Source organism: Rhamphochromis longiceps, linkage group LG23, assembly GCF_057381845.1.
Source record: "Rhamphochromis longiceps isolate RC_006_pf linkage group LG23, R_longiceps_female_GT1.1, whole genome shotgun sequence".
NCBI classification, from domain to species: domain Eukaryota; kingdom Metazoa; phylum Chordata; class Actinopteri; order Cichliformes; family Cichlidae; genus Rhamphochromis; species Rhamphochromis longiceps.
The window spans coordinates 15,384,901-15,407,923 of NC_140578.1; the positions used below are offsets into that span (position 1 = coordinate 15,384,901).

General features: G+C 40.9%; 1 protein-coding gene across 3 annotated transcripts in view; it reads left to right on the forward strand.

Annotated features, from left to right (window-relative positions):
* Positions 1–22,306, forward strand: part of LOC146641504 (pre-B-cell leukemia transcription factor 1) — a 63,511-nt gene extending 41,205 nt beyond the window's left edge. The window contains exons 3-9 of one of the 3 annotated variants that reach the window (XM_085398174.1): positions 5,419–5,663; positions 7,727–7,917; positions 10,913–11,048; positions 12,352–12,511; positions 15,216–15,328; positions 16,961–17,050; positions 19,320–22,306. In XM_085398174.1, the coding sequence (XP_085254300.1) occupies positions 5,419–5,663; positions 7,727–7,917; positions 10,913–11,048; positions 12,352–12,511; positions 15,216–15,328; positions 16,961–17,050; positions 19,320–19,412 (1,028 nt within the window). In that variant the 3' untranslated portion in view covers positions 19,413–22,306. The remainder of the gene's footprint in view (positions 1–5,418; positions 5,664–7,726; positions 7,918–10,912; positions 11,049–12,351; positions 12,512–15,215; positions 15,329–16,960; positions 17,051–19,319) is intronic. The other 2 variants (XM_085398175.1, XM_085398176.1) reach the window with 2 other exon arrangements.
* The last annotated feature ends 717 nt before the right edge of the window (positions 22,307–23,023 follow it).

Here is a 23,023-nt window from a genome sequence, read left to right on the forward strand (position 1 = left end):
ACGTGGGGGGAGCGGGAGGAGGTTTAGGCAAGCTGCTCTCCCCCAAACAAGGACGTTAATCATCTCCAAGCATGATATTCCGAGCTTACCCTCAAAGAGCAAAAGCTTTTTCCCTCAGCCTCGCGGAAATGAAATAAATATTCCCAGAGAAACAACCAGACAGTTAAACATCCACCTCTCCAAAAGCCAATTGCCCTTGGCTTTTATTAAATATCGATTTGATTTGTAAAAGGCCAGATGTTGGGAAGTTAAACAAATGTCGTGTTCTCCCATTCCAGTTTACTTTTGTCTTCTCAGCCGGTGACATTTTGTCTCTCAGCATGTACACAGAGCAGTAAAACCACCAACCATCCATCCTCTCCCAATCCATCCACACAGAGACACCATGAATACGTAATTTCTTCCCGGCAAAATCATCTATTGTGCATCCGATTCATAAATTCATTAATAACAACAGCTACTGTGGTAAAAAAAAAATCCCATGTTTTTATTAACGCATAAGCAAAGCAATAAAGCCTGGTGCGTGCCTCCTTGAGAGAATTGCTTGTCAACAACAGGAAGGGGGGGGGAATAAGGCATCGTCTGACAACAAGCCATCTTTGAAACACCTCCAAGAGAGAAATGGCATCCATTAGAGACATACAAAAAAACGCGTGCTTGTCGACGAGCAGTGGGGGGAAATCTCTCGCACACACATCCACAGATAATTGTTTATCCCTGAGAGAACCTTCAGTGTTTGTCTGCGGGTGGCTAAGTAAGTTCACCAGCACTATTGGACAGGGAGTGCCCACCAGACCCAAGGCTCGAAATACATTAGGATGAATCAATTAGGCTGCCATTAGCCAATAAAGTGGCCCTCACTGAGTCGTGTAATTATGACCCACAGCAAAGCCAATTTTATGGAGGCACATTATCCCTTTCTTTTCCTTATTAATTGTATTTGTTTGAGATAATCCCTCCATGGTTTTAATTATGCGCTTTAGGTTCAGGGTGGAAGAAATAAATCATCATTTGCTTCAATCACTTCCAAATACTGCAGGTCTGCAGTTTTGTTTTGTTTTTTCTCACCGTAAGGGAAGCTACCCATCGCGGGGCAATGACTGCACTGATTAGGCACTTAAATTAAAAATGAATGCAGAAATCCAGATTAACCCCACTCAGAGCGAGTTCCCATCAGATTCTGCGATAAGATGCCAGGAAGAGCTGATATTATAGGCAGCCAGCTACTTAGCTTGTTCCCAGCTCAGAGGACACTGTAAGTGTGACAATGTGCTGTCAATGAGGGATGACAGTACACAGCCAACATGGCGTAATGCATTGTTCCTTCCTGGGTCCCTCCTGACAGATGCTCTCCAAGACAGCTGGATCAGCAGCAAGAATGGAGCCGGGATACGAGGGGAGGATATGATATGCGGGCTGATTAGCGAAGGTATACACGTGTCAACAAGCGAGGCCTGGGGATCACGTCGGAGTTTGTGTTAATTGTCAGTTTAAGACAGCGTTACCTACTGATTTTGAGCACAATGCAGGGCTTTGAATAAGCAGCATTGCTGGATGCAGTCGTTTTCTTTCCATTTGTCCATGACCTTTCTTATTCGTAGAGAAAAAATGTCAGCCTGCTAGAACTTTTTCTGTTTCCCATCCAAGAGATCTCCTAAGAAATGACCTTCTCTGCAACAGGCACTCTTCTAAGACTGATGTTGGAGGAGCTTCAAGCCAAGTAAAATAAACACTTTGAATGTTAAGCTGGAACTTGGCAGACATGAACTGAATCATTTTTGTGGACACAGGGAATTTTTATGTTCCATTTTCATTTGACAGTCTAGACATTTTATGGGTTAGGGAAGAAATCTAGTCTAGGACTTTTGCCTGAAACATCTGTGAAGACATGCTGATGTTCTCTGGACTTTTACTCTTTGTTCCTGGACTTGGGAAGCAGGAAACGATATCTTGTCCCATGTGCTTTATGTCAATTTTGAAAAGATCATTTTTATTACAGATGCACCAAATGTAAAGTCCTGGGCCAATTTCAAAACACCCAAACTGTATTATAGTTTTTGTCTTAGCCACTTTAGAGATGTGTCGCACATTATGTTGTCTAATGTTTATTCTTCTGTAATCTTTTGCTCAAAAACACTCTGTACTCTGCCATATACAGTACTCTGTGTATGGCTTGTTTAGTGAGACGCAAATACACAACAGTGGCAGCACAGATTACACGTTTCACAGATTTACTAAGATTTAGGGGCTCTGTGACCATCTTGGATTGTGAAGCCGAGGTTGCTGGGGGTTCTCCAGCTTTCCGAGTTGGAGATCCAACTTGAGGGGACATTCCAGTTCCCACTTAAAATTAATCAGGGCATTCGTTTTAGAATTACTGTAGTCAGTAATCTCAGGCAGCTGTGCCAAACAGCAATATTTCTGTTAAATTAACAACATTTTATGATAGTCATGTAATAAAAGCACATTCCCAGTGTTCCTTTAAATGAACTGTCATTGGGAAACCAGAGCTGCTGCAGAGAATGCTGGACTAATGCTGTGTTCTTCTGCTTTGCTAGCAGTTTAATAAATAGTGAATAAACTGAATGTCTCATTAATAATAACCAATAACTAACCAACTAATAAGGCAGCATTAGAAAGCATTGTTTTGTTTTTTTGCTGATTTTGGTCTTCATTTCCTCCTTTATCCTAATGAAACAAAGCATCTTCATAACTGATGAGTTAATGAGTGGTTTTAAAGTCTAATACATCATCACACCGTCTGAACAGTTAACTAGAGGAAAAATGATGTAACAAAACAGAAACACCGGCCATTGCCAACATTAATTAATCAAATAGGTCCACTTAAATATCAATCTTCTACTTACACAGCACGTTAACAGGCTTTAATTTTGAAGAGGTGTTATTTAAGTCAACTCTTTACGTCTAAAACTCAGATAGATAGTTTCAGTATGGCTTGACCTATAAATCCTGCAACCTGTTTTCAGTTCAGTGTTACCATAATGTAAGTTGTCAGCCTTCTTTTTTCTTCTTTAAGTATGTACTGCTGTGAGATGTTTTCCTACTAAAAATTACTTCCAGAAAGGGCAGCTAGTCCATGGGATATTGTGGTGTGCTCCTATTTTAACACCCACTTTAGATCGGCATTTATGAGGTGGTAAATGTAGAAAAAGTGCCTCTCTGTACTGGTGAGCATTCAAGAGCCGTGGGAGCGGCAGCGGCGGCGGGGCCACTGCTGATGTACGTTAACTAAAGCAGACAGGCGGGTTTAGAGTTTCTGATGGAGCAGGTTTGATTGGGTCATAACGTGGCAGCAGTTGTGACGGTGTGGAGGTAAGGCGCGTGTGAAGCCATCTGAGATTTTCCCCTCTAAGCCTGTCTATACATTACTGGAGTGATGAAAGAGTCTTGGTAACGAGACAGGATGTTTGTACTGTCTTGCCATCTCAAGAGACGTCCCCCCCCCCAACGCCGCCATTTCTCCTCCAATACTCCTCCCACACTCAATCTACCTCCCGCTGAGTCTATGGCCTGAAACCCTGACCTCTTCCACTCGCCAACAGTTGCCATATTTGCATTTCCAGTCCACTTAAAGGCAAAGGTGGGGGTGAATGTGGGAGCCCCCCTCCTCTTCCCCTACAAGTACAGCAGGCTTCATTCTCATCCCAGTGACCCCCTGCCCAGGACTACCAACCCGGACAGCAGTCTGGGGTTAATGCACCAAGCACTCCTATTGTCTCTGAATTAATGAAGTGCTCCGTGCCTGTCCCTTCTCATTCAATGACAACGAGACAAATGACAAGTGGTATTGTTTTAAATGGCTATCGACACTCAAGGGGCGCAAAGTCACAGAGTCAGGGCTCCTGTTAGGTCCGATAACGGTAACACCAGCTGCCGTCAGAGTGCCTTCGATGTCCACTCTGGGGTCAATTTGAATGCTAGCAGCACAACGCTTCACACAGGAGAAGGGATTTTATATTGAAATGGATGGTTCTCAGATGGAGGAGGAAGAGTCTGAGCCTGTGTTTTCACCTCAGAAAATGGAAGGTGGGGACTTGGATGTCCTAAAGAATGGCAAGGGAGACCTCTAGTGGCAAAGAGGAGTATTTGATCAGATTGTTTACTGACGCTATTAATACTTAAACCATACTGTTTTAGGTGTGAAATCAGCTCACACCTAAAACCCACACAGGCACATACACAGCTGCAACTCTGAATGAGTGCTGTAAAGAATAAATAAAGTCCTGGTGAAAAGTTTAAAATATTGGGGGTGATCAGAGTGACTTTCAGAATATTTCTTAAAAGAATTTCCACTTGCCTCAGTGCAATTTCTACTTGATTTAAATGCAAGATTATAGTCAAATTGTACCCATTTTGATTTTAATTCCCAAAATGATTATAGCATTGTTTTGGAAAAATGAGAAATTATCTCAAACCTACTCGTATATAGAAAAACGTCAAGATATAAGGACAAACAAAGACTATTTAAAAAAGTCTGGGGTCCTTTTTTAACCGTGAATTTGGATTACTCTGTATCAAATGGGAAGAGCAGTTTTCTTTCTGCTTTGTTTGTTTGTTTTTAAATTAATGTTAATATCCATTTAAGGAAGAAAGGTTGACTAAAATAACAGGAAACAAAATATTATTTCAGATGTCGGGTTTTGTCAAAAAAATTTAAAAAATGTTAAAAAAAAAAAAAAAAAAAAAAAAAAAAGACGACGTAACCCAAGAAAAAATAAACGAATTCCACAACCTAGAAACTGAGAATAGGGAAATATTTGTCAAAACAGTTGTTGCTTATTATTCTGTCAGTATATTAACCAAATAAGGGGACTAATTACTTGAGCTCAAGTGAATCTGGCAGCCAGCTGAGCTGATTAAAAAAGGAAGTGTGGGTGACCAGAAGCCTGATGGGAGAGCTGTGCGATTTTTTTGGGGGGGGGGAAGAGTGGACAAATTGTGGAAAATATCTAAAACATGCAAATCAAAGAAGCTTATGTCTCCAAAAGGAGTGTATCTAATTTGATCATGAGAGCTTCTTTCCATAGATCGTCTTCAGGCCTGTCAAAGTCATTAATTTCTTGGGGTATTTGTGGAAGTAGCTTTGGATGAAAAACAAACGTGAAACCAATTAGGAGGTTGAATTTGAAAGTTGAATAGATAAATGAGAGGAGGCAGCACCATCTTCAAATGGTCCTTTTTTACAGCAGACCCCATGTTTCCTTCAGTGAGGCAGACTTCAGTCTCCCTCAGCCTGTGTGTCGGTCTTTGTTATACTGCACGGCTCACGCTGAGCTGGTGGATGTGTGGGTGCAGCTCAGGGGTGTCAGCTGCACGATTGACAGCTTGTTACGGTGCATCACACCGCTGCAGGTGCGACCTTTATGACTGACCTCTGGCCCTCTCCTGTCATCGCAGTGCTGAGCATTCGCGGCGCCCAGGAAGAGGAGCCCCCAGACCCCCAGCTCATGCGACTGGACAACATGCTTCTGGCAGAGGGCGTGTCCGGACCGGAGAAAGGCGGAGGTTCTGCGGCAGCGGCGGCTGCAGCGGCCGCCTCTGGAGGGGCAGGGGCCGACAACTCAGCAGAGCACTCTGACTACAGGGCCAAGCTGACCCAGATCAGACAGATCTACCACACAGAGCTGGAGAAGTATGAACAGGTAAGAGCAGATGATGCACCTTAGACCAACACCTGACAGAGTGGGAAAATAGGGCTGTGACGTATAGAGAATTTCCACAGAACCATAACACACTGATTTTTTGAAATAGTGTTTTTAGTGCGCACACACACACACACACACACACACACACACACACACACACACACACACACACACACACACACACACACACACACACGTATGACCAGCTTAATGATGTTAGGGAGTTTCCTGTGCATTTGCTGTGACAGCAGGACACATCAAAAGCAACATCACGTTGTGCACTTTAATGCCATTTTAGCTTGTCGTGCATCTCCGCGTTTTTGTAGCCTGGCACGCACACCACAGCAGGGCTAGAGGCTCAGGCCTGCAAGCACGGTGGTCTCTAAAGGCATTTTTTATGATACATAACTGCCAGAGCAAAGAGATTCCCAGACAGCGCGGGGAGAAGGATTTCTGCAACAGTTGGAAAAGATGAAAAAGTTCTGCTGAAAACTTTGAAAAAAGGAATGAAGCAGTGATATATTCTGTGCTGCGAAGCCTGAAGCGACTCAAGTTTGAGTCAAGGTTATTGAGCTACAGTTCGATTAATTAAACAATGGCCTTAACTGCCGCTTAAAGCTGCTCTCAGTGTATCCTTAAAAGTCTTTAAATTAAATAAGGTCATAATGAAACATCTTATATGTACTTGTAAGAGCCCTTTAAACTTGAGATGCTGTTTTTATGTGAGACTTGTTCTAATACTTTTTATACTTCGAGTAGCTATTATTTTATGCGGTCTGTATATCTTTCCTCGCGGATTTATGCGTGAACCACAAAAAAACAAAGAATGCAATAAGATGTGATGAGCAAGTTTAGGAGATGCACCTGGGATGACTTGGCAGGGGATGAAACTATTTGAAGGCAGCTTGTAAGCTTTGCCTTGTAAGATGGATCTTGATGAGGTTCCAGTTTGATTTTAAAAAGTGTGAAACGTGATAGAAAAATAATGTTTAGTAAGCAATGATTTATTTTATTTGTCAAGTAAAATGACCAAAACTTTTCTTAGTTTCAGATTCTCAAATGTGGCAATTTGCAGGTTTATGTGTGATAGAAAATGGAATATTATGAAGTTCCAAGAGTTTGACGAGAAAAACATGTTTTTTACTACTTTATCACATTTTACTTCAGGGTTTTCCAGCTCTGCACACTTTGAAGATGCAGTCCTTCTACAGAAAGTACAAAATCAGTTCAAAAACTGATTATATATTGCTGAGTTGGTCCATCTTCCTATATCTGCTTTTCCCTCCTGAACTTTAATCCAGATTTTTTTACTCCTCGCTGAGGCAGGATCACTCTTAAATCAAGTGGCAACCCTTCGACTGTTTCCTCAGTACACGTCAGTAAGAATTCACTTTAGACTGTGTCTTTACCCCAGAATAGTCCATCATATGCAGCCTCTGTGTGTATTCCAAGTATAGTCTTGAAGGGATGCTTTAAAGGAAGGGGGTGATTTTCTCTCATTGCCTTGATAACCGATGCATTCATGACAATAGCATCCCTTTCAGATGAGGCGAGTAAGACAGATGAACACAGAGATAGACAGACACAGACAAAGCCTGACACGGCGAAATCCAGGGAGAGATCGACGGGAGGAGAGGAAATAAAGAAGAGGCGGCAGTAAGAGGCGCGGAGTCGGAGTGTAATATCGTGGCAGATTCACGGCTGGTGTCACATGGGGGGGTGCGATGAATAAAACGTTGTGGCATGTTCGTCTCTCAGGGTTGGCTATGCTGTAAAAAGTGTGTCTGAGAGGGGAACAGCTGTCATTGGTTCCTCTCAACATACTGCCATCACCATTTCTGTTAAATATGAAATATATCAGTGCTTATATTCCCCCTTGGCTCTGCGAGAAAGCTTGCCCCAGAACTACATTAAGAAAAGCGCACGATTTGTGAATTTTAAATACTCGACTCTGCGCGGCAAATTTGACAAATTGAGGTCTCGTCTGCAGTTTTGTCTGACCTTAAGTGAAGTGTGCTCTTGAACGTAATCCTATGTGTGTGTGTTTATCTTCCCTACAGGCGTGTAACGAGTTCACCACCCATGTGATGAACCTGTTGAGAGAGCAGTCACGCACGCGACCCATTTCGCCCAAAGAGATCGAGCGCATGGTGAGCATCATCCACCGCAAGTTCAGCGCCATCCAGATGCAGCTCAAACAGAGCACCTGCGAGGCCGTGATGATCCTGCGCTCCCGCTTCCTCGATGCCAGGTGTGTGCCTTTGCATACAGGTTCAGGTCGTACACGGCACGCTCTGTGCTGCAAATTACAAAATCCTCTACGTGTGCTCTCCTTCTCTGCCTGATATCCATATGAATGGCTGATGTAGGAGGCCTATCATGCCATAAATGTGGTGTAACACATGCTGTTTACCACACATGCTGGACTGGTTTGCATGACTGGGTGCCATTTGGACTTGTATACCCAGCAACACTGGCCAATGAGAGCTTCGTGCATGATCCAAAACACTAACTGCTTCCTTTTTTTTAATGTAATCGCTTGTTCTCTTTGATGCGTGCTTTGGATTTGCATACATTTCTCTAAGGATAAATCTCACTCACTGTCTGAGTTGGAGGCATAACATTTAAATGAGGCATGCACTGCCTTACAAAGCTCCCTATCTATTCTCTTGCAAATGATTGTGGTGGTGCAGCAGCGAAGGGGAAGGGAGAGGAAGAGCTTTCGCTGGTTGAGAGGCACTGCCATGCTCAGCTCCACTGATTAATCTACTGGCTGCTAGAGCCCATGCTGTGCACATTTACATATTCTCATCCAGGCTTTCGAAGCGGGGGACAGAGATTTTAGCACAAATCTCCTCACCGGTGGATCCACGGAAAGAGATTTTCCAGGGTTCCCCTCCAGCTTATGTAAAGCCCTCTTTAGACGTGGCACACGCAGATATGACCTGATGAGTGCAAGAGATGGAGGGGTCGGTCAACTCATGAGCCACCAGCATGTGATATCTGTCTGCTTCAAGGTGTGGTGTTGGCAGGATATCGCTGGATTCATTTTCATATTCAAAGCATGACAGAATGCGTGTTAGCATTTCCTGCTGAGGTTTTACATGGGTGTAAACACACACACACACAAAACAGCAACATACAATAAAGTTGCAATAAAATTCAGTTAAAGCTGTTAAAAATACAGGTGAGCTTTAAAAAGCTATTTCAGTGAAGCTGCATCTCAACAACGTAACCACGCAAACCTTTCATGAGCGATCGAAAAAGTGATCAAAAGCTTATAAAGAGAGAGAATGCAGAGTTATGACTGATAAAGTCAGCAGTTTGAAAAAAATTTGTAACCCAAGTTTCACTGTTGACACCAGAGCACGTTTTTGACACATTATTTAAAACTGCTCTAAAATTGAAGCGTGGACCTCCGTTTTTTTAACTGTGAACAATGTCTAATGTGGCCATCGAGAGCATTACTACTGAACTGTACACTTCCTCTAAGCGTTTGGGAACATTGTAACATATTTCAGTTTGTAGTTTTAGTTTTGTCACCTGCAAATTCTTTATTTAGTTATTATTCTCACTAACTTTATAGCTGTTTTAAAAAAAACTATTGATCAACCCACTGTACATTACTATACTGCAGATATATCCTTTATCCTTGAAAACAGTGACGTATTTAATAGTTAATTCCTTCTAGATAAGGTGTAATTAATAAAATAAATGCTAGAGCTGTTCCATATTTGCTGGTGTAATGCAGTCAGAATATCAGATTTTCACCACAATGAAATTTGAAATTATATTATCAAACATAGAGATTACTCAAATTACTATTCAGCGTATTTTATCTCTTTTTTGTGAGTATGAATGCAAAAAAGACATGTGCAAATGCACAATTATTTATGATACGTTTAATTGACATCCCAGTGATAATTCTTGAGTTAAATGTTATGTTAATGAATGGGTTTAGGTTTAAACTGCACACTTTAAAACTGTAAAATAAGATTTCCATTGTTGTCCTTTAATTATACATATATATTTAAAAGGGGGAAAAAACACTTAACTTAAAAAATTCTGTCTAATCACAGAGCAAGTACACAAATCCAGAGCAGTCATAGTCAGTATATTCCCAAAACAGTGTTACGGTTTAAAGCGGAGCCCTACCCTGGCTGGTTTTAACGTCTGTATGTCTGAATATTCAAAAGGCAAACACTGCTATTAAACCTTTTAAAAAATGGAGACTGTGATTTCTTCTTTATCTCCCCACAATTAATAGTAGATATTGACTTAATTATTATGACCCAGTTATGTGCTTTTATTGCCAGCCCTAATGCTTTCTTCAGATGCTCATAAACAGAGCTGTAGTGCAGCAATTCTGGGCCTAATTGTTCTCTTGAGTCCTGACAAAGTATCTCAGTGCAAAGCTGCAGCTAAATTGAAAGTTTCTGGTGCAGCAGAGGTTTTCACAAAAGGGGGGTAATGTACATCCAAATCAAGGCCAGATAAACCCGCAGAGACCGTGCTGGTGTCAAGCCAACATCACGGATGCTCGGCTTATAACTGATGACCGGCTTGAGTTGGTATCGGCGTGCTGAAAACCACTTCCTCCATATTAAAGCAACCACAATATTTAATAGGGTGAACTTGCAGAAATGTCATGTTTAAAAGTGAATCCAAGATTTCGGATAAGGTTACATTTGTAGTTGTTGTGCAGTTTATTTTAGATTTTTCCTCAGTTTTGGAGATGGCCGCTGTAGAAATGACTGCCGTCTTATGAATACATTGGAACTAAATGACACTTGCATTGTGGTGCGTAAGTGCCAAGAATACATTTTAAAACTCAGCAGCGATGCATCTTTCCAAAGTCATGACCTGATTACAGTAAGAATGCACAAACTTTGTCATGAGCTATTTTATGGAGGAACAATTTTCTTTCTGTCAAACTACAGACAATGAGGGCGAGGCTGGCTAACTAAAGAAAAAAGACACGTCCATCCATCTTTTACAATTTCCCCGATTGTCTCGTCCCATTATATTTAAGAGAAAGCAAACATCTCTGCAGTGGAAAAGTCCCAAACTGTTACCTTGTGGATAAAGGCTGGAGGAGAAATAAGCAAATTTGATTTTGAGATCAGAGCGCTTATGACTTCTCTCTGTAATGATAGTTCCCCAGCGTTTCTTACCAGTTCCATGTTGTTATCGTTGCTCTAAACTTAATTTTATCCCCGTTTGAACCTTCACTGTTCTCTTTGCAGACGAAAAAGACGAAACTTCAACAAGCAGGCGACAGAGATCCTGAATGAATATTTCTACTCGCACCTCAGTAACCCCTACCCCAGCGAGGAGGCTAAAGAAGAGCTGGCAAAGAAGTGCGCCATCACAGTGGCCCAGGTACACCGCAGATCACCGCCACCTCACAGCACCTGTAGGAACACTGCCGTACACAGAGTAGCAGGACAAAGACGAGTTTTAATATGAAGCTGGCGCAGAGCGTCTTGGCAAGTAACCTAATAATATGTTTTGTGACTGTCATGAGTACAGACAGCGTCTCTAATCTTTTAGCAGTGCCTTTCATTGAGACAACAAAGGACTTAAAGTATAAATACGCCTTGTCATGAGTCTGTAATCTCATAAATCAAACCAGACAAAGCTATTTTTGACCAGTGACACAGTGTTCCTATTGAAGTAATGCAAGCTAAGCACAACTCAGCTGTCATAGTTCTTATTGATCTAATCTTATAGTGGATCACATGCACCACTTGCAACATAAATTCTAAATACAGTCCAAGTACTTTTACAAAGTGTGACACAAATGGTGAGAAATCCAGCATACTTTGTGCACGTATTTTTTGGGGGGTAAACGAAGTGAAAATAAAATAGACTGAAGTTTCTAATCGAACATCTTCGAGAAAGCAACTAATTGATTAATCAGCAGCTGCTTTCAGCTTGTGAAATTCAGCGCTGGGATCATTTGAGGCATTTGATGATTAAATCTAACGGTAACTTAACCAACATCTGTCTCATGGCGAGTGCGAAGACTAAAACATCTTTGCATTCCAGCACTCAGGTTGTTTCACTCCTGTGAGAGTTGATAATACGGAAAGCAATGACAACACCAAGGTAAACAGCAGTTTGTGTTTTGAATCCATCATTTGGGAATGGATTGTTTTCTCAATTGGTTTCATTAATTTCTAAGGAATGATTGGAGGGTGCAGCTGGGCCTGATTGTGGAAGCAGCTCGGTAGCCGAATGATTTGTAGAGTTTCCGTTTCTTGGCCATAATAAAGGAGAATGTTTACCTACTCTGTGCATTGGAAACTTTGCAGGATTGATTTGGTTTTCATTTTAATGTTGTTTATCATTAGCGCTGGGATTACCCCCCCGGCTTCATCTGGGAGTCCATTAGCCGTAATGGGTGTTAGCGGATGTTGACTGATTGGTGCTTGCGTGAGTTCTGATGATAGCTGCAGTCATGGTGACATAATGAGACTGTTATTGGCAATCATTCCATTCTGGCACTAATGCAGATTCACAGCACCAGTCTGTGAAGCCCATACCTCTGACAGAGGCTCTCTGCAGTGTTTTGCATGCCATTAAGGCCATGCAAGCTAAACACTGCCATGGTTTTTCTGAGAGCCTCTGTGTGGTAATATGTCGTGACAATTAAACTATATTCTTTTGTTTGTCTGCTCAGGTTTCCAACTGGTTCGGGAATAAAAGAATCAGATACAAGAAAAACATTGGTAAGTTCCAAGAAGAAGCCAACATGTACGCTGCGAGAACTGCCGTGAATGCGGCTAATGCATCCTCACATGGAAGCCAAGCAAATTCACCCTCAACTCCAAACTCTGCAGGTGAGACAGGAAGTCCCTGGCTCTGCTCAGCTATTAGATATGTGCCTCCTCTGTGTACTACAACTTAGTCAATTTTAGAGTTTTTTCATTGCTGATGCTGGTAATTTGTAAAGGAGCAAAAAGTAGATCTGTCAGGCAAACTCAGTTATACACAGAACATGCCTAAAACCTGACAAAGCACCATCGTTACTGCTGAACAAATTAAACATTTCCCCTTCACGACTCTAATTACCCCCCTAGTACTAAAATATGTCCGATTAGACGACCTGAACCCCGTGCCAAGTCTCCATAATCTCACTGTCCTCTTGTCTGGGTCTCAATTAATCCTGTTCTTCATGTATGCTTATTAAACTCTGTATTTATCACGGTCTCTGCTGACACTCTAAGGATAAGTCTGGTAGTATTCTACATTTTTCTTATTTTTGGTGAATAACAGTGGAAAAAAGACTAACAGTGAATTGACCCCACTTACTTTTCTTGTTGAGCCACATTAGTGTACAGAGATGATTAACTCTGACGTCTCATCACGATTACCTAATCCTAGGCAATCAAAAAATGTACTTCATATTTTTTTACAACTGTTACCAAGTGCTGCCAATCAGAGGAAAAAAACGTATCATTCCAACCGAAATACATCAAAACTATTCAGGTTTTCCAGAAAAGTCTATTTCTGCCTTATCCGGTATATAGAATTAGGGTTAACGTTGCCACCTTCTATCAAACCATCACATCTACATTCCTTTTTTTACCTTTCATACACACATTGTAGTTTGTTTGGGGTTTTTTTAATATACCACCTATACCATGTTCATATGAAAAATACCTGCAACATAAATTTCAATTCACACTTGCTTAAATTGCCTAAAATATATAGAAAAATGTTAAAGTTGCCTCTTTCATTAGTAGAATGAAGGATTCAAGTCTTACAGGACATTAATATTTAATCAATTTTTTTCTTTTTTTTTTGCTAAATGTGTAAATAGCCACAGGTGAAATAAAGCTTTTAAAATTAAATACACTACGTGTTTTAATTAGTAGCCTTTATTAAAAACTGCAATGCCCTGCTGTTATGAGATATTACTTATTTTTAGTTAAGAATGAAAGTTAATTTATGTAATCAATTTTTATAGCAATTTTTGTAGTGGATATTAATTTGACCTAGGAACACTTAACAAAAACATTGTTTGGTTTTTACCAAATAACAACGTTAAGATTGAAAACAGAGCGTTAGTTTGCTTTAATGTCTAGCAGTCGTAATTCTGCATTTTAAGCCACAACATTAAAGCTCAGCTCGCATGTTTAGATCGATATATAGAGCTTTAGCCTGAATAGTGAAGATGATCTTCAGGCCAGGAGAAATATAATTTATATAATCATAGTGTAGTGGTTTACACATGTGCCTGACATGTAAAAGATCCCATTCAAGACTGCGACAAGACAAATACCCAAAAGTTCTGTGTCAGGAAAGGCAGCTGATTTAAAAATCTTTGCCAAATCCCTCTTTAGCAGAAGTAGTTCTTAATTCAGGACTAACATTGAACAGATAAATGGCAAATGAAATGGAAATAAGAGAAAAAATATAAAAACCTGTTGACTGCTGTTCCCGGTAGTTTAACTACACTCCTGCATGTGGAGTCCAGGTAGCCCTAGGCCTCAAACTGACCAGCTTCAGAGTTCAGCAGTAATCCAGTAACATCAAAAGATGTGCAACCCCTAGGTCCGAGGGTGACCACCTGCCTGTGCCTAAATTACCTAAATATCACTCGCAGACTTGACACACATTTAATGGGACTGGCGTGGCAGCCATCTTGGAACCTTGAAATCTTATTAGCCTCTATTCCCCTTGTTATGGCTCCCTCTGGTGATGGATAATCCTCCTAGTACCACACTAAGACTCTGATATGTTGCCATGTTTACTTTGTGATGATTCCCAGGCTGTTTTCTGTCACCGTGACCCCCCCTAGCCACACGTTTATTGTAGTAACAGCTCCCCCTCATCTTAATCAGTCAAAATAAAAAACATCTCTCCCCATACTTTTTGCATAAGCGTTATATCATTCTTCTTCTGTGGTATTTTCTCCAGAGGCAGACAAACCCTCTGCCTCCTGTTGACACCAGCACATCCATGCTCACTGTACATGTGTGGTCATATATTAATGCTTTACAGGTGTGCTTATACACTTTATGTATTGCATAAAGTAGTAAAAATTTGAAAGAATGCCAGACTTATCTTTTTCTACAGTCCAGTGTTGTTGGGAAATGTTTATCATTTGCTGTCTTCCTTTGATGAAATATCAGACTTAAGAAGAAGAATGGCTTTTTCGGGCTTCTTAAAATGTCTTTTAAATGTTGTATTCTCCAAAAAAACACAACAACAAGTCACCATCACTAAAGATAGTTTTGTCTTTCAATGAAAGCAGTCCAGGCTACTTGGATGAGACAGCAATTGAGTGCATTTCTTATTAATCTGGGCTCCTTTCTTAATTCTTTTTTGCTAATATGTAAACAGATTACCTGGTAAAACATACACCTGATACACTACTTCTCGGTCCTCACTTCACCCCCCCTGGTCTAACAGCCTGCACGGCTGCTAGCTAACCCTCTGCATGCTGCTCCTCCAGGCTGCTTCCTGAACGGGCTGACTTGCTCCTCTTTGCTTGCTCTCTGTCTCTCTGTGATTCGACTGCTCCCTCTCTCCTTTCAGGTTCTGGTGGCTCTTTTAACATGTCAAACTCGGGGGACTTGTTCATGAGCGTGCAGTCTCTCAATGGGGACTCGTACCAGGGGGCTCAGGTGGGAGCCAACGTGCAGTCGCAGGTAGGGCCCCAAAGCAGAACAGAAGGTGATACAGGGGCGGATCGAGTACTGATCTTTGTAACGCCAGACTCGTCATGCACAGGTTTTAGATGAATTAACTAGTAACTAGGGTAATTTCACCCTCGTAGTATCAAGAAGCATCTGATAATGCTTAAATTAATTTATATTAGCTTAAAAGAACTGCAGAAATATGACAGTGCATCTACAGCCAAACCAGCCAATTCCAAGGAAGCTAGCAAGATGGACTGCATTGATTCAACCTCAAAAAGCCACGCCCACTGGAGGGGAAACGATTCAGTTGATGCTACACTTTTGTGTTTTAGCATTCAGTATTTAATTAGCAGTTACAAAGCTAAGGTTAGATATCTTTTAGTCAACTAAGTTTATCACCAGCTATGCTTTCTGAGTCATCCACATTCCACTATAATGGAAGTTATGCAACTGTTATTCTCATTTCAAACTCCATTTTTTGTTATTCTTAGAATAGCTTTGCATGAACCACAACATCATCATCTGTATTTACTTTATACTAGGAGTTGTGCAGCCTTTTAGTTCAAGCTTTGTCTGAAACAATTCAGTTTAGCTCCCTCCCTTGCAATTTCCTCCTGATTGGCCACTTTTATAAATAGGTCTGAACAGCAGTGGGTGGAGCCTCTGTGTTCACGTTATGATCATATTAAGAGTATCCCCTCTCAGTGAGAACATCCCGAGCCAAGACAAGAAAAGCATCTGAAATGTTTGCCATATTTAATACAAGCAGAAAGTAAGGAAATGCATAACAAGTAGCTTTTAACTTACAGAAATATAGGTGTAAAACTGACATTTTGATATTTGACTTATTAACAACAAATAATGACTCTCATTAATAATAATTAAGCACAGTCCTGCCTGAAATAGTCAAACTGATGTGGGTTATACCTGTTGGTACTGTTTTCCATCACCCTGGTGCTTTTGGGAATTTTTTTTATTTATTTTTTTCTTCTAACAGATGAAACTCACATGGAGGCTTCTAATAACTTGTTTCCCCTCTGATGTGGGCGGGACTTAATTGCCCTCTACCTCTGTGCACTTACTTGTACTCATACACTACTTGTTAACAAAATAAGATTCAGACCCTTTTTCTATAGTGGGACTTGGATAGCATTTGTGGGACTAATAGGGGACCTTTTATTTGTCATGTTTTAATGATTTCTGCTTTGACTGGCACATGCTGTTAATGACGAATCTTCTTAATCTAAATATTGTTAATCTTGCTGGCATAAGAGCATGTGTTCAACTTATTTTCTAATAAACTTCCTTTTTACCCTTGTCATGCACACCCCCTCCAAAAGAAAACACCCAGCTGCTTACTTTTACCTTGATGGAAAAAAGTCATTAATACCCCAGTCTCAAGGGCAGAAGATTTGTCATCCTGTATTCATCCTACAAACAGTTTGATTTCAGCTGGCAAAAACCAAACATCTCTTTATCCTGAATTCCCTTTTTGTTTTGGACTTTGTTGTCTCCAAGGACATACTTGCAGCAGTGTACTCTTGTTGTCTCTCTTGTTGTCTTGTCATCTCTCTCTTTTCTCTTGTGCTTCTCTTGTGTTGACTCTGACCTTGCTTTGTCTGCTCTTTCTGAATGTTTCAGGTGGATACCCTTCGCCATGTTATCAGTCAGACAGGCGGATACAGTGAAGGACTCACAGCCAACCAGATGTACAGTCCGCAGGGCATCAATGTAAGCTTTCCTTTTTTCCCCCTTTGTTTTTCCTTTCTCTCCCTACCAATTATTTCAAAGCCATAGGGCTCAGAATGCCACTTAGTAGGACTTGTCTCCACTCCATGGTCACCTAGTTGATTGCTTCTCTAGCACTCGTGCCACAGGCAGCACGGTACCCACCGTACGCAGGCGTGGTGCTGGCCACACACATGCAGAGCCGCCTTCTGAGCCTGTCATGTTCAATCAGGCCTGGAGTAGCACCTGCAGCCACGTATGGTCAGCCGTGAGAGAGCCGCACAAACAGGTGACACCTCTTTGCTCTGGACTTCAGCTCCCTCTGACCACCTGACCCGTGATTAGCAGCCCCAAGGCCAGAAGTTCCCATTAATGCCCCACAGGAGACATCAGCACCGTCCCGCTAAAAATAAAACCTCACGCTCCTGGAAACGACTCCTCATGTGCCATAGGGGTTTGTCCCCGACGTGTTTGTCTTATTTTTCTGCAGAGTTCGGGTTTAGATGTGGGGGTATGAGGGGTGGGGTGGGGGTTGCTAGCTGGCGGCGGCAAACAGTAGGGAAATTCACAGCGACAAGCCGTGTCGTAAAGGGGAAAATCGATAAGACAGACACAAGGAGAGCAGAGTGTGGACTTGGGACAGCAATCCAAGCGCATTGCTCAGATCATGTTCCTGCCACACTAATGGCCCTGACAGCGAGCCGCGCTGAGGACGAGGACGGTCACAGCCGCGGCTGGGTTCCTCCGCTGTCGTCGTCGTGCCTCACTGGCCATATGATAATCAGATGAAATGTCTCCCGTATAAAAACATGTATGTGTATTCAAATAGGCTTCCTGGCTGCTCCGAGCGCATCCCACAGCTAGCTGTGCTAACCCTGAGAGGACGCTAACGTATTCAGGCCCTGTTCTTTCTCAGTCCTTTGACCTCACAGATACGGTTCTCCTTGGACGCCTGCTTGCTCTACCACATCTTACACTGCCACAGTATGCTGTGTTATTCACTTTTATACCCTGTAAAGAAGCTCTGCAATGCATAATGTAGGAGCAGGATATCTGTCTGGCAGCCTGTTTGCCTGTGATTTATGTTGCTAAGGCTGGTAAATTAGGAATCTCTGCTCTTCACTTGCCTGTTTTTTCTCCAATCCATGCACGACAGTTTAGTTTGATATAATGTTTTAGCAGATAATAGTAAGTTATGACAAAGCTGTCTTTTGTAGAAAACTAGATTTTTTCCACTGAGGTATCTCAACCTCTTTTGGCCTTTATTTTGCAGAATTCAGGGCATAGAAGCACTTTTGTTGTAATGTACAATTTACAAAATACATCATAAGTGGTTTTTGGTTTGTCTTTGCATAAAAGTTATATATATATATATATATATATATATATATATATATATATATATATATATATATATATATATATATATATATATATATCGAAAATGGCAACGCTTTTATAACTTCATTGTTAATTAAATGCAGGAACGACCTGTATCCCGAAAAAAACAAACAGTTTTAGAGACTTGTCAAGACAGACTTTAGTAAATCTTGTGTCTAATACAAAAAAGCCTGCTGGATAATGACTGCTGCGGGTGATTACATTATACAATCTGACCCCTCCACTTTTGATTACACATTACAAGCTGTGAAATGAAAGGCTGTCGAGGACCATTTCCAATTTTTCTGATGGTTTTAAATTCGCTATTAACACCCTAAATGCTCTTTAACAGGCCTGTCTCTGGCGGTGAAAAGGACCTCCAGAGTTCTTATTGTATGTTAATTCCTACTGTCAGCATCGTAATTAGTGCATGTTTTGTTTCAGACGCCCTTCCATACAATTTACATATATTCATATTGTTTAAAATGACAGCAGCAGGAATTTATTTCAAGACGAAATCTTGCACAAGTTGACTTTTCCTCTCTTTATTGTTGTCATTGCTTAAATGAGTGAGTGTGCAGTGTATGATGGGGTAATTCTGTTTCTGCTCAGCTGGAAACACGGCAGTATTTTTTTTTATGTCAGTCTTATTCTGAATTATTAGTTGTAATGTGAGCTGTGTTAACTTTTCCGCCAATCCAGGAGGCAGTTTGACTTAAGGCTGTGTTTGACTGCGTAGTTCAAAGTATCCCAGCGTTGGTGCACTATCTTGCCCTCAGGACTTCTATTCGTTTTTTTATCTCAGTGTGTTTGAGCTGCATCGAGTAATGAACAGAAGAGCAACTCACTCACGCCCCACTTCTGGTTCTCTCTGATTCTTTTCCCCTCCCAGGCAAACGGCGGCTGGCAAGATGCTCCAACCCCCTCATCAGTGACATCACCTACAGAAGGACCTGGAAGCGTTCACTCCGATACCTCCAACTGATCCTCCACCCACCTGCTTCCTCTTGATTCCCACTTTCCTCGATCCACCACAACTCTCCCTTCCAAAACTTATACCCTGACCCCCTTTTTTTGGGACTGGATGGGAAACGGCGCGGCACAGTCGGGGTCTGGAGATGACGTTTTCACCATTACGGATAAAACTGTTCACTTTTCCTATCTGGACCACCGCGGCACCGTTAGCAGCCTGCGTAGGGTACTCATATTCACACCACACAGTTTGTACAGTTTCCACTTGATGTCCATGTTGCCTCTTTGTATTTCTCTTTACAGTATATATTCACACAGTAGGCTCACAGCAGCGTATTGGCCCACATCTTGTAAATTGAGATGCTTTCACACTACCTCTATTCGAAATAATAACATAGCAAACAAAATTTAAACGGCTTCGGTTTTACAAAGTTTCGTATTTTTACAAATTTATCACACACCACATCGAGCCCTATCGTTACACGTCTGTTTTCAATACCAGATTACTTTTCTTTTTTTTACCTATGGTGCCAAAGTTCAGCTCTGGAGGTGAATTTTGAAAACATTGTTGTCTCATGTCCTTAAATTTCTCATGCCATACATTGTGACATATTATTATTATTATTATTATGTTAGTCCATTTATATTAGTAAGCTGATATCCAAGTATTCAGCCTCAGTTTGTATTGTTTGTATTCAGAACTTCTACAGCAGACACTGACATTTAAGACCTTTTATTGCTTTGTGCCATAGTAGCTACGTTTCAGCTAACACGCGGTACAACAGTGCAGAGACTTTACAATCTTAAAGCGAGAAATTAAGGAATTGAGCTCAAAGACGTATATATTAAAGCACAATAACATCTACTGATTAAAGTCAAAGGGGAGCATTTGTAAATGTGAAAAAAAAAGAAAAACTGTTTAAATCTAACAGTGAGACAAACGGATCCAAATACTGCTGGTAACCAAACAGTAATTCAGTTTTTAAGGTATCATGTCATCAGGATTGAACACATCGCATGTCCTTTCTCATTCATGTATGGAATCACATTTGTGCCAAAAGTCCGAGCACGAGACGAATCATTTTGAGAACAGAAGATTTTTGGTTTTGCTCAACTTATTCTTTTCCAATAAATAAATTGGAAAAGTCAATAAAAATGTGCAAAATTTGATAAAAATAAATAATCGTTTCCTATTAAAGTTTGTAAAACTGGAACATGCTAAAAAATGTAATAGATATGTCTCTGCAATATTCATTTTTTTTTTTCCTGTTCAAAATGTCTCACTGAATCCTCAGGATTTAGTCACAAATCTAATCGGCATGTGTTCATCTTGATCTGCCTGACCTGTTTTGTAACCTCTGATAACATCAGAGAGAACGTCTGACGTTAGAAAGTAATTATATTCTCACTTATTCACTTTTTTCTTTGTTTAAAATGACACTACACTCATGAACATGATGCCAATCTGAAATGTGAAATTAAATTTGTGACCTTTGTCGTATGTACAGTACAATGTATACATGATTACAATAGTCCTCATGAGCATTTACATACTTTGATACCAAAAAAAGGCAGAATTTTATCCTCCTCATTGGGATCAGCTTTATCGAGGGTTTTCTTTTTCCTGTTTTTGAATGGTTTTAGTATCTGCAGTGCTAGTGAGCATCTCATTATGCTCCAGTACTCTGTATCCAAAGCCAGAAAAATGCACTTGGAATACAGTAGTGTTTATATAAATTCAAATGAAAACAAATACCCTGATGGCACACAAATCCAGAAGATGTTTGCATATATTTTTATGTGTCTCCATTTTGCAAATAAGTCATCTTTTTTGTTTCACTTGATATTCTTTTGACTGTTTTTCTTTTTATGCTACCATTATGTGTGAATTGCCCAAGAATGCTCTATATACAGTATGTAGATATGCGCCTTTACTCTTTTTTTGCATCTTTGAATTTGGACAGTAGCTATTTTAACGCAGCCTCTTTGAGTTCCTGTTGGATTTACGGTGAAATCCTTCTTATTCTTTTGTACTCATGTCACATGTTACAACCCTGCGTCCAAAATGGCTACTGTCCCATTAAAGGTGACGTGAAAAGTTAGCGTTAACATTGCCCTCTCTTTGGCTTTTATTTTAGCTGAACTGAACCCTGAGAGAAAATTCAGTCCCGAGATCCCAAACAGCCTGAAAACCACAGGTATTTTTTTAACAGTATTTATTACACACGTATGAAATCATGGATGTCTCAGAGCTTGGGCGTTGAGATCTACGACGGCGTGATGGCAACAGACAAACTCATTTGAATGACTCAGAGCGGCTCCCCTCTCGACTCACCTGCTCAGTATTACAGCCGAGGGGGCGAGCACCATTGAAATGATGCACAGAACCTGCCTCAGTCGTGTCTTTGGAAGTCATTGGAGTGAACTGACAGCGGCGGCCATGCAAGGCAAACACGAGGATTGTTTTTGCACCCCTCAAAAAAAGGCTTAACTCTACTTTTCACATTGCCTGTCAAATATTATCGAAGCTTCATGTAATGATGCTTTTTAGTTTTTGAATATAAAAGGAAAAGAGACATGAAAAGAAAGATGACCAATTTGTAAAACATGAAATGTTTTATTTGTTGCATGTCTTTTTGTTCTTCAATAAAATAACGTACTGCAGTGTTTTGAATGTTAACTTCTTTTTTATAAGGATTTCAGAGTGAAATCGTGGAGCCTTTTTCTTGACAGGTTTTAACTTTTAAGATCTCTGCGTATGTAAAAAGGTATCAAATGGAAAACTATTGTCTTTTTAATTCCGATTCAAAACTTGTTTTCTGTGGAGAAAAATAGCTGAAAGGTGTAGGTTTTATGGTCTCTTAATTTGTACTGGCAATGCGTATCCCAAATAAATAGTTTCTTTTGTTGCATAAACGGAGGTTTTGTCATTTTTCTGGTGAAGTTTTGTTTGCTCTTTGTGCTTTTCTCCACCACAAACTTGAGCGTGGTGTTTCCAGCAGACTTTTGTAACAGGGTCAGGGTCAGAAGTCACTGTAGGATACAAGTTAACACATTGTAGACTTGTCAGTCCAACACCTCTGGATAGCATTGCACGTCTCACTTCCAACTAGGCTGTGGCATGGAGGCATTTTATCACCACTAACATAGCACCGGAGCTTGGCCTGAGCTGCCGAGGGTGTGAAGGGGACATTTTCACAGTTTTCACAGTGAGTGAAAGCTGTGTGCTCCCGGCAGACAGACACCTCCTCTATCCCCCACCACCCTTCCCCACACCCAGCGCTCCCTCTGAGGCATGGTTAATGTGCGTTCCCTGAAAGAGGCGGAATCCACACTTATCTCTCTCTTCCAGATAAACCAGACAGGATGTCTGATTCTGCTTCTTCAATTCATCCCTCCCTCTGGAAAAAAAAATAAAAAGAAGGAAGGGGCTGAAACATGAACTTGTGGATTAGGAAGAGGTTCCCAGGAGCATCCAAAATCAGGGAGCGTGACAGAGACTGTGGGAGTGACATATGCAAACATGATCAAGTGTAATTACATGGAGAGGCCTCCTTATTTCTATCAAAGGGTTTCTTTTAGCCAGTGTTTCAGGAATGAAAGGCAAAAAGTGCTGGACGTGTA